Source organism: Mustela nivalis (genome assembly GCF_964662115.1).
Source record: "Mustela nivalis genome assembly, chromosome: 9".
Taxonomy (NCBI): Eukaryota; Metazoa; Chordata; class Mammalia; order Carnivora; family Mustelidae; genus Mustela; species Mustela nivalis.
In genome coordinates this window covers 101,787,266-101,799,009 of record NC_139028.1, presented here as the reverse complement: position 1 = coordinate 101,799,009, position 11,744 = coordinate 101,787,266, and the positions used below count along the sequence as shown (strand labels likewise).

The 11,744-nt window shown below is 40.6% G+C and overlaps 1 protein-coding gene across 48 annotated transcripts in view; it reads left to right on the top strand.

Moving 5' to 3' along the window:
- PHF21A (PHD finger protein 21A) overlaps positions 1–11,744 on the top strand; it is a 192,735-nt gene that overhangs the window by 137,649 nt on the left and 43,342 nt on the right. For 25 of the 48 annotated variants that reach the window (XM_082747426.1, XM_082747386.1, XM_082747425.1 and 22 more), the window contains 3 exons: positions 1,082–1,285; positions 7,485–7,736; positions 8,961–9,050. In XM_082747426.1, coding sequence (XP_082603552.1) covers positions 1,082–1,285; positions 7,485–7,736; positions 8,961–9,050 — 546 coding nt within the window. The remainder of the gene's footprint in view (positions 1–1,081; positions 1,286–7,484; positions 7,737–8,960; positions 9,051–11,744) is intronic. The other 23 variants (XM_082747427.1, XM_082747406.1, XM_082747391.1 and 20 more) reach the window with 3 other exon arrangements.

The window sequence follows — 11,744 nt, the reverse complement described above, 5'->3', positions numbered from 1 at the left end:
TAGATGAAGAGTGCTGCTTACACTTGCTTCCAGCCATTAGGCCCAGAGAGGCAGCCCCAGTCTGGCCCCCAGTGGTTTTATAGGACATGTTCCCTGAGTCATTTGCTGGTCTCCGGTACCCATCACTTTTCACATCCTGTGAGGAGACATTTACTAAGCTACATAGTTCTAGCCCCGAGTATAATCGTGGACAAAATAGGTCCTTGCCCTCATGGAGCTTATGTTCTTTTGAAATATAGGAATGAAAGTATCGAAATACATATTTTTCTTGGATTTGGATAAGATGTAGAAATTCAAGAAGTTCCAGTTTTTAAATTTTTATCCCATGTAACTAAGTCCCTCCTTTGCCTAAACAAATGTACACATTTCCGCAGATCCTATCCCAGCAAAGAGGTCCTGCTCATGAGTTTCACAGTTGAGTCATTTAGAATGAGTATTCTTTGTATGGCATATATCTAAGATCAGGGTTTCTCTGTTTAAGAGTCTGTTTAATGTTTGAGACCGATACGTGATGTTTGTTTGAATAACAAAAATTAGTATGGCCGATGTCCGTGTTACCAGATACTAAAAGTAAAACCACCAGCAATGTGCCCATACAGTTGTGAGTACTTTACATCCAGCAGCCTGTCGGGTCCTCATAAGAACCCCAAGGATATTGTTAATCACCTCATTTTACAGAACAGGAAATCGAGACACAGATAGGTTAAGTAGCTTGATGAACATCAGAGAGCTGGTAAGTAGCAAAACGTAAGTCTGTGTCTCCAGAGTCCGGTGTTAGTGGCCACACGGTATTGCCCTTCCAGCTGAGCACACCAGGCTAATGATGGTCCAGAAATGTGAGCTCTGCTGTGTGAAATCCATTATCTTCTCTTCTCCTCTGTGTGGCTCTGTCTCCCTTGAGCTATAAAATGTTTCCTATGCTGTTGGTTTCTCCTCCTGTGTCACATCTGTAAATTTTAGACGTCACAAGTTTTAGGTGAAGCTGGTCACAGAACGATGTCAGAGGTGTGTAGCTGCATGCATCACAGCTGACAGGACAATACTCTGATACATGGTCTTTCTTTTTGTCTCCATGGGGTAGAAAAGGGTAGTTGAACAGCTACGGAAGAACCTGATAGTGAAGCAAGAACAACCAGACAAGTTCCAAATACAGCCATTGCCACAGTCTGAAAACAAACTACAAACAGCACAGCAGCAACCCCTCCAGCAGCTCCAGCAGCCGCCGCAGTACCACCACCACCACGCCCAGTCGGCTGCACCCTCTCCCAGCCTGACCGCTTCCCAGGTAAAAGTGTGGCGGAAGCCCTGCAGGCTTCCTGCGCTAGGCTGGTTGATTTTCAGGCAGGTAGAGCTAGGGCCTCTTTCAGTACTAAGCTCAGCTAACCCTAGACAAAAGTTATTGTGGTTACTTTTTTATACTATACACAGGGGTAAAAAAATCCCTTGAAATTACCTGGCAGAAGGAAACGGTATTACTGAGGAGTAAAAGTCAAATGATTTCCCACCTGTCCAAAGAAGAGGGGAAAGGTAGTTGGTGACAAAGAAAAATCACTTCTCTGTGTTAGAACTAAGGTCTTAAGAACTAAGGTCTTATTTTGCATTTCTGGAAGTATTTCTTTGCACCTGTTCTAAAAGTCTGTGTGACTCCGCCTCCATTGAAATCGTTTTACTGGAACTCTTAGCAGTTAGGTGTGGAGGTGAACCAGGTAGAAAGGCATTCAGAAGAAGGGTGATGTGTTTCCATTATTCAGAGATATGAATTTGTTCCAATATATTGAAGGAAATCTGAAATGGAAGCTATAGGTCCAAACTAGAACTAAGAACTGGAGGTTTGATAACATTCTAACTTGGTGTAGTTGTGCAGATGTTTTTGCTGAAAGGGACGTTTAAACTAGCATATAAGGACAGTAAGGCAAAATACACAAAAAGGACATATTTGAGGATAATGTTCAATTAGGAAAACTATTCCAAGCAAATGTTTTTGACATTTTTAATGGTTAAAGGTATTTCATAGTATTTGTATTATTTCGTATGAAAATTATATGAAAGTCCATTTTCAACATTCATAAATAAAGTGTTATTGGAACACACACACACACACGCAAACTATTCAGGCTTGATCTCCACACACCTGCCTGTAATGTGAGCATACCTTTTAAGATGGGATGTTGAGCAGTGGTTCTTGATTCTTAGGGATCATGACCCCATTAAGACTTTGGTGAAAGCTGTGGATCCTCTCTCCAGAACAGTATACATTCACACCTAATAACACTCATTTTTGCACATGATTTCAAAGACGTTGGGATCTTCTGAAATGCAAGCATGGGCACCCTTTATGCACCAGTACCAGGTCTTCACTGTATACATAGAGAAAAAGATTATAGTTTGCTTGATTAATCACTGTTTATGGACATTGGGCTGGTTCACATAGAACACTTTTCAAGTGAGGAATATATAACTTGTAAAAAATACTAAAGATTAGTAAAGATAGTTGACATTTAATCGAGGTTACTGTAAACTGCTACTCTCCTGAGTACTTTACATATGTAACATACACAGTCCTTACCACAACCCTAATAAGGAAGGTATTATTATTGTTCTTGTTGTTGTTATTGTTTAGAAAAGAAAACCAAGACACAGAGAGATGAAGTAATTATCTAAAATCATATAGATAGTATGTGTGGTAGAGCCAAGATGTGAACCCAGGTATTCTGGTGAAAACCTCTGTCCATTCATGGCTCTTCTGTACTACTGTACAGTACCAAAAAATGAAATGCCAACATTATAGAAAACGCTGCCAATGTAGGAAAGAGAGTAATTCCTGTTGTAAATCAGATAGCTGGAGCATAAATTTTACCATAATCTCCACTCCGGGGCTCTTTGAAAATGAAGCATTCAAACTGTTTTAAAACCCCCTGACCAGGACTTCTATTTCTTCTGAAGGATTGCTTATCAGATTACTTTTGTTGGAGTTGATTAGTTTATTCTCTTTGCAAAGTACAGTTTCATCAGAAAGTGTCTACAGGGAAAGAGTGTGGTAGAATTCATTGTTTCCTGGTATGTAGGCGTTTTCTCTCTTAACCCATGGATACTTTCTGTTCAAGTAACATTCGGTGTCCCTCAAATCAGAGGAAATACTTATGTAATACTTACAATAGCTCTTCCCTCCTAGTAGTCTGAGTTCTGTGCTGCTGTGGGATGGTGAGTGATAGTAAGGGGCGAAGGGCTGGCCCCCAAACAGTGTTGTGTGGCAGCTGTCCACCTGGTAGCTCACCTACCATATATTTAATTGATTTATCTAAGCTCGTTTTGTTCTATTCTATTCTGTTAAATGCAGATGTATAATTTTAAAAGCCAAAAGACCCTCTAAGTTTTTAGTTTCTGTCTTTACAATAAACTGTCAATCAGTATTTATTGGGTGTTTTGCGTGTGCTAGATTCTGGTATACAAAGAGGTGGTCACAGTCCCTGCCTAGAATCTGGTATATTATCATCAATTTCATTCATCCTGTAAATTTTTATTGGATCTCTATTATATACAGACACTGTGCTCGGCAATGAAGAAGGTGGATTCAAAACAAGAATATTAAAAATTTAGAAAAGAGGACAGTGTAAACAGCTAACAAAGAGAATAAAATGAAATTACTTGTGAAGAGTAAATTTTAACTGGAGAGATCAGAGGTGCTTCATGGACGAGGTGACACTTGAGCAGGATGTGGACAGATCAGTGAGATTTTAGCGATAGAGCAGAAGGGAGGAGCATCACAGATGTAGACAATTATGTGACCAAAAGTAAATGTGTGTCCCAGGAATAGCAGAGACTGATGTGGCTCAGGTGTGGATTCTGGGCAATAATGGCGAAGGGAGATAAAGCCAGAGAGGTAGAAAGAAGCTAGCTTGGAGAAGCCCTCCAGTGCATGGCAGAACTGTTAGTTTTAGGCAAAGGGAGTCCTTAAAAGTCCACGAGGTCAAGGACAACTGAGAAGTTGTATATGGCATATGTTAAATATCTAAGTTTGGAAAAGAATATTAAGTAGCAGTCAGCACAGGCAAACAGGAGGTGCTTGGCAGAGAATGTTTTTTATTCTGAGTCAAGTGGCTAGCAGGGACCAAGGCATGGGGAGTTTACTTAGTTAACTCAAATTCATCCCTGTAGGTAGATTTTGAAATTTTTTCAATTCACAGAAAAAGAATGAAAGACAGTAGAGTTGAATGCAGGTCTACCCTTCAACTCACATTCCCAGTCGTGTCCTTTTTAATGATGGAATACAAATGTAATGAAGCAACAGTTAATGAAACCAAATAGAAAATAAATCCTAATGGACCAAAAGAGGAGTGGGTTGGTTCTATTTGTAGTCATGTGAGTGCGCAACAGTTACTTGCCATTCAAAATTAAATGAAAATAGCCTAAACTAGGGATGGAAGTTCACTAGCGCCCGTAGTAATAACCCCTGGTCGTTCCAATTTGTTCACTGCAGTCTGTTTTAAATCGACACCGCATGCTTTGCCGGTAAACTACAATAACTTGGCCAAAAAAATAAATAAAATGATTTTTAGTGTTTTATGCCATGTATTTCTGCATTAATACATGCAGAACTCTCGTTGGTGCAGTTTAAATTTTGTCAAAATTAAAGAACCTCTTCATGACGCTGTGGGGAAACTGCTCACTTATCTGGAAGCCGGTCACAATTGGACAGCATCAACCAGCCAGGGACTACTCACAGCTTCCAGAAACATCATTTTCTTTGTTGTTGGATACCTTTCCTCTCCCGTGTCTTCTCTCCTTCCTGCCAAACAAGTCAGAGGTTGTCGTTAGGTTTGGATTTCAAAATTGTAGATTCTTTTTGTCATCTAAACTCTAACACTCCCAAGAGTTTGGTTTATATCCCCAAGCACTTAGAATAAGCACCAGACCAGAGGGAAGAATTTAAGCAATACCTCTGTTATGCCTGGTGTGAATAAGTGGTTAGCTGATGTATTTTCCAAAAAGTTTTCATCAGTGAATATAGTACTAGACAGTACTACACCTTTACATACAGTGAATTGTATAGATGCTGGAGTACATGTTGTGAAATTAGCCATAACTATATATTTATAAAGGGGAATAAGATGCTAACCTAAGATGTCAACAGACTTGTTAGGTTTTAAGGGTGTTTTTAAGTGTTGCGGTTAATGGTAAGTATGTAATTCAGGTGAGTTGGAGGTTTCACTGACTTTTTTTTAGAATAATTGCTTTAGGGTGATTCAAAATATTGATAATAATTTACCTGAACCAACAATGTTTCAAACAAAAGTACATGACCTCTTTCAAAGCAGTAACAGCATGCACAATTGCTTTTTAAAATCCATGTCAGTGAGTTCTGCTGATGAGAGATTTTGCTTCCATAACCTGTGTTGGCACCAAGATTGAATGCCATCTGGTGTGACTTGCTCACCATTTGAAAAGGTCTTTGTATTTCAATGTCTTAAACTGAAAGATAGGCTAATGTCACACTGGGTTAAAAACACTTACTACAAATAACTGGCAATGTAAAGCCGGTCCTTTCTTCTACACTAATGTAATGTTTCTAATGATAAACAGCATTTAGCTTTTATTTGGTTTTCATCTTGCATTAATAGTAGATGAACCCCCACCCCACCGCCCAAATAAATACCAGTGGTCTCCTTTTACTCCCATTTCACATTTGAGGAGGCACTGGCAAGGAGAATGAGACATGCCTGTTTTGTTGATTAGAGAAGAGGAAACAAAGATATGGGTGATTTTCGTTACAAGCATTAATAAAGATTGCTTGTAGGTTGCAGTGGAATAGATGAGGCCAGATTGCTAATTGTTTTCATTGAAAGGAAGTAAAGATACTAAAAGATTAGATGATGTATGTGTGTATTTCAGGCAGAAGATGGAAGTAAAGAATTACCGCCCCCCCACCCCAAAAAACCCAACTTAGTACACAAGTACTGACATAGTCACTGAACTAGAAATGCACAAGGGGATTTGTCCAGATCTGTTTCAGGGAGAGTGGGGTCCTTTTCACTGGTCTAGATCAGTGCTGTCCAGTAGAACTTCCTGCAGTGTTGGAAATCACTGTCTGGTTTGGTAGCCACTAGCCACAAGTGCCTTTTGAACACTTGAAATGTGGACAGTGTGGCTGAGGAACTGATGTTTTAAATGTTTTAATTTTATTTTGTTTTAATTAATTTGGATTGAAATGGCCACGTGTGGCTGGGAGCTACCAAACTGGACAGTGCCAGTATAGAGTAAGAAGAAGAAGGTGGAGTAGTACCAAAATCAGAACCGGCCTGTTCTGGTTGCACTTCTGTGTTCCTGAAACGGTTGGATCTGAGGATCTTGAGTGAGTAACGGCACTGGATAGGTGCATGTGCCGTGTAATAAGGTTGTTTGCATTTTCTTGTTTTGTAACTGTTCCCTTTACCTACTTCAGTAAGAAGTCTAGAAACTACAGCTGCAGAGCTTCAGCACTAGTGGAGGAGCAAGTCCTGTTACCTCTGTTTGTCCTCTCAACCATAAGGCTTTTTTATTTTTATTTTTATTTTTATTTTTATTTTCCTAAGCAGTGGCGAAGGGCCAGTGGGAGAGGGAGAGAGAGAATCTCAAGCAGGCTCCACATCCCTTGCCAGGCCTGACACGGGGCTCAACATATGACTCCTAGATCATGACCTGAGCCAAAACCAAGAGTCAGATGCTTAACCAGCTGAGCCACCCCAGGCACCCCTTATCTGTAAGGCTTTTTGAAACACAGGTGTTTGTTTCCACTTTGTCATGTTTCACCGTATCTTTGATTGCTTCTGCAGCAGCTCTCCAGAGAAAAGATTGTAGTTAGTGACTCTCAGCCCTTTGGTATCAAGAGCTGGTATTTACTATACTAGGTGGTTAATGGGTTTTATTATCTAGAGTTTGGGATTTACTGCCTCTGAGGCAACAATTGTGCTAATCCTCATGTGAGTTTCCCTTCCTCCTCTCTAGGGGGACACTCAAAAGAATGAAAAGACACTGTCCTTTCATCCCAGCTTTTGTGTCACAAGAGGCAGATAACCAGAATTATATGATGGCTTCATATCGATGAGGTTGTAGCAATTAAAAATAGAGATGTTGTATACCCCATTGATTTGCAACCTCTGCAGAGTTTAAATTGAGAGCAAGCAAAGAATAAAAAAAAAAAGTAGATAAATAGGTATACTTACATTCTATACCTGTAAACCCACCCCATTCATTGTTGAAAATCCTGTGCCCATATCTATCTGCAGTTATGACTATGAACTTAAAGCTAAGTTTGAAAACTCTGGCACAAGCTAGAGATTATCTTTCTCTACAGTAAGAAGTGTGCTGTATGTAAACAAAAGAAATACTGTTATATTGTGAAACTTGATTATAAGAATCATTGCTTTGTTTTCTTCTGGGGATTAGCAGCATATTGTTTAGTGGGGTCACACTTCAGTGTCCTAATATCTGTTCTCCATGTCTCCTAGAAGACTGTAACTACAGCTTCTATGATTACCACAAAGACACTACCTCTCGTCTTGAAAGCAGCAACTGCGACCATGCCTGCCTCTGTTGTGGGCCAGAGACCTACCATTGCTATGGTGACCGCCATCAACAGTCAGAAGGCTGTGCTCAGCACTGATGTGCAGAACACACCAGTCAACCTCCAGACGTCTAGTAAGGTCACTGGGCCTGGGGCAGAGGCTGTCCAAATTGTGGCAAAAAACACAGTCACTCTGGTAAGCCAGCAGCTGCTACTCATGTGTGGCCACATGAGAGGGTTCAGGATATGCATTTGTAGAGTATATCCATTTTATGCTCCTGCTGGATTTTTTAGTCTCCATCATTCAGCCATACCAAGTTTTCCTTTGGGGCTGACAAGGGAATATGGCATTCCTACTATCTGCTCAAATAACTGTACAAGTGTCCCTTGACACCGAGGACCCAGATCCATACAGTGTGTTATCTGCAGTCGAAGTCTGACTTGACTTAGGGAGGCGTGTCCTTCATAAGGGCATGCACACTATTGCACGTTGCTCTCTCCATCCTGTTCACAGACCTGCCTGTGAAACTTGAGTGCTTACAGACTCTCTGGTTCTGTATTACCAATTTGGGGAAAACCCCCCCGCTGAACTCCTTTCGTTCACTATCCCTTGAAATTGGCTGCACCTAGGAAGTACTAGAACAAGCTGAGGCACTTAAAAATATTCAAGAAACTCACAAATTAACAGTGTCCGTGTCCAAGGTCTATTAGGGGAAAAAAAAACATCCCTTGAAGAATTACTTGAACAAAAACTGTTCATGAGATTCTAGGGTGAAATCATTTAGAAATTGATGCCCTCTGAAGCTTGGGGAAAATATAACCAAATTGTGGTTTTAAAGTCTATTCTTAAAATTGCAGCTAAGAGCTCTTGGTGGCTTTTGGATGATGACCAGTGATGAGTAAACTAGATAGCAATAAAGTGAAGCTTCAGCATTTACTGGGAATCTTGAGAGAAGTGACCAGTTACCTCAGTCAAATGCTGAGAATTAGAGACTTCTCTACAGGAATAAAGCCATCCAGTGCTAGATAAAGCTCATATTAGGAAAAAGCCCATTTGGCCAGGCAGCAAGTTTGATTTTACTTTGGATCCAGTCTTGACTTTTAAAATATGTACGTGCAAGAGTTCTTGAATGTCAGAGGAAATTGTCTAAGATTGCCAAGCCTGCTGTGTTTTACTTTAGGCATGTAAGGACACAGAAATGCAATTGGTTCACTTCTGTAGGGTAAAATGTGCAGGTGGGAGAGTGAAAAAGTTTTCTTCAGGAAGTCTTAATTCAGATGGTTAATTCTACAGTGAAAATTTTTAGAAAATATTGTCTGATACAGGGAATAGTGATGCTAAAAATACTTTAAGAACGCCTAGCTTTGATATTGAACAACTGTTGTTCTCTGTGGTTTATTGATTTTTCCCGTTTTTTAGCAGGTTCAGGCAACACCTCCTCAGCCCATCAAAGTACCACAGTTTATACCCCCTCCTCGACTCACTCCACGTCCAAACTTTCTTCCACAGGTGAGTAAAGCAATGACAAGCCCAGTGATGGGTTAGGTGAGACAGAAGTCCTCATGGGCCCTCTCTGAGTCACATGAAGTGTGTGTATCAGCTCAGCTTTGTTCAGATCTTACTTAGTTAGCTCAAGGTTCTAGATGATGATTTCTATTTGATTACTGGGGCTTCTTAGCAGTGACCAAAGGAAGTAGCAGGGGGATGTGAAGAAAGGGAGAATTTAAGGCACCATTTTAAACCTTATGATGTTAACTTACTGGAAGTTTTAGCCAAACCTGCCTGCCAGTGGGGAAGGAATGCCATCACTACTCCCCACCCCCGCCATGAGCCAAAGAGAGTAGGGAAGGAAGCAAAAGGCAAACTAACCAGTGGAAACTAAAGAAATTTAGTTTTGCTCTGGAAAGTAATGGCATTTAGTATCATTTTTAAACACAAAGCCTTGCCTATAGAAGCTTGGACTAGCGTGGTACACAGGAAGCTTTCTACCTAGACCTAGGCAGCTCTGCTTGCGCGTATTGCCCTGGGAGAATTCTTTTAGCAATTGGACTGAACTCATTCTCATGGAAGGATGTCAGGATTGCCCTAGTCTGGGTTTTGAGGGGACTTGACTTGCCAAGTAGAAATCCTAGGAGTTCCCATCTGAGGCCCATGTTGCAGGCAAAGAGAGAAGAGAAAAGAATTTTGTGATCAGTGGACATAGGTGACTTCCAAATTGCCTGTGCAGTAGGTTTGGGCATTGAGAACACAAGATAAAGTGATTTCAGTCATTTATCCGGTAGATCCTTGGGTATCAGAAAAGCCAGTTTTTAAGATAGACTGTTCTCTGCCCTCAGAGAGCTTCAGATCTATGTACAGCCAATCACAGTGTCCATTATGGGAAGTACAAGGTAGTCTGACCACACATGGGGGGAACCCCCATCTCATTCTTAAGAATACTAGAGTATTCTATAAGAATACTCTTAAGAGTATTCTAGAAAGTTTCCTAGAAGAGTTGACATTCAGTCTGAGCCCTAAAATCCTAGTAAAGTTAGCCCAACAGAGTTTTGGAGGAAGAATAAAAGTGTCCCAGGCAGAGGGTAGAGCATATATGCAAATTCAGTATGGAGAAATACATGTAAGCCTAAGGAACCAAAAGGCAATGTGGTATAGCTGACCATGGTGGGCCACGTAGCCGACTCAGGCTAGGGGAAGAGGTGAGGCTGGAGAAGCCCATTGTGCCAGAGCTTATGGAACCTTCTAGACTATGTAGGAATTTGGGCCTTATCCCAGAAACAACAGGGATCTATGAAAACACTTCAAACAAATACCTGAAATGGTGAGTTTTTTTACTTTACTTTTCTTTTTTTTTTTTTTAATTCCCTTTTGTCATTGTGTGGAAAATAGATTAGAGATGATCGAGATTGTGGGCAAGAAGAATAGTTAGGACATCAACAGTAATAGCGAATGTTTAAAGACTGCTGCTGTGTACTGTTTACTGTGCGAGGCACTTTCTGTGGGTTATCTGTTTTAATCCCCACAACAGCCCTGTGAAAGTAGGTATTACTATTTTTTTTTTAGGTAGGGAACTTAGGGCTTAGTCCATGTTTTCCAGACAGAGGGTCATGACCCATTAGTAGGCTATGTGAAATCAATCTAATGGATCGTGACCAGGGTTCTTAAATAAAATGAACAAAACAGAATATGAAATATTAAGAGTACATAGCGCATATGTAATGTCTCATCAAGTTTTTGTTTTATAGAGATAGAGGTCTATGTCTATATGCAAGTACTGGTTACAGTAAGAAATGTATTCCCTTTAAAAAAAAAAAAAAAAGAAGAAATGTATTCCCTACTATGTGTCTGCAGCAGCCACCACATGGTCATCTTAAGTTCAGCTAAATATTCAGATTCGTGAGACTGGCCCACACATGGTACCAGTCTACTTGGAACAATACAAGACAGAAGCCACAGCTTACCAGCAAGACAGCATCAGACATTTTTTGTCAGCCTGATTGGCAGTCTCTGCAGCTGTCCAGTGATAGCTCAGGTGCAGGGGGATGAGATCTTGATCTAGACGGTAGGAGAGCCATCCTGGCATAGAAGGCTTATGCCATGCAGGAGCCAGTGTATCTTCTAACAATTCCATAGCCATGGCTTTCAAGGTCCCCACACATGGGGACACGCTCAGTTACAAAAGTAACCCCACTTCATGAAGCCCAAAGCATGGTGTCCCATCAAGTATTTTTAATTCTCCCCGTTCAGATTCAGTTTAGCAGTAAGGGTTCATTTTTACCATAAGCAATGTTGCCTGGTAACATAGTTGACATTCTTACCCTTAATCAGGTTTCCAGGGGAACAGAGCTGGAGAGTTAACTGCAGGTCAAAGTTTCATGCATCAGGGGAAAAGATTTTGCCCACAGGGTCACTGTACAGAAAGTTTGAAAAATGCTGGCTTAAATCAGGTTATGTTACCTGAGGTTAGCCGGCTAGTAAGAGGTAGGAACCAGGATTTGAACCCAAGCAAGGCTAACCTCATGTTTTTAATCATAATTCTTTGTCACTGTTCTAGTAAACTAAACATAAGGTAGAGTGATGGCAGGATGAGCATAGAATGTAGCCATATTTGAGAGGGATTTAGGAAGTAGAGGTGGAGTAGAAAGCATCAAGAATGGTTCTGAAGTTTATTTATTTATTGAGGGGATGATAATAGGAGGAAGGAGA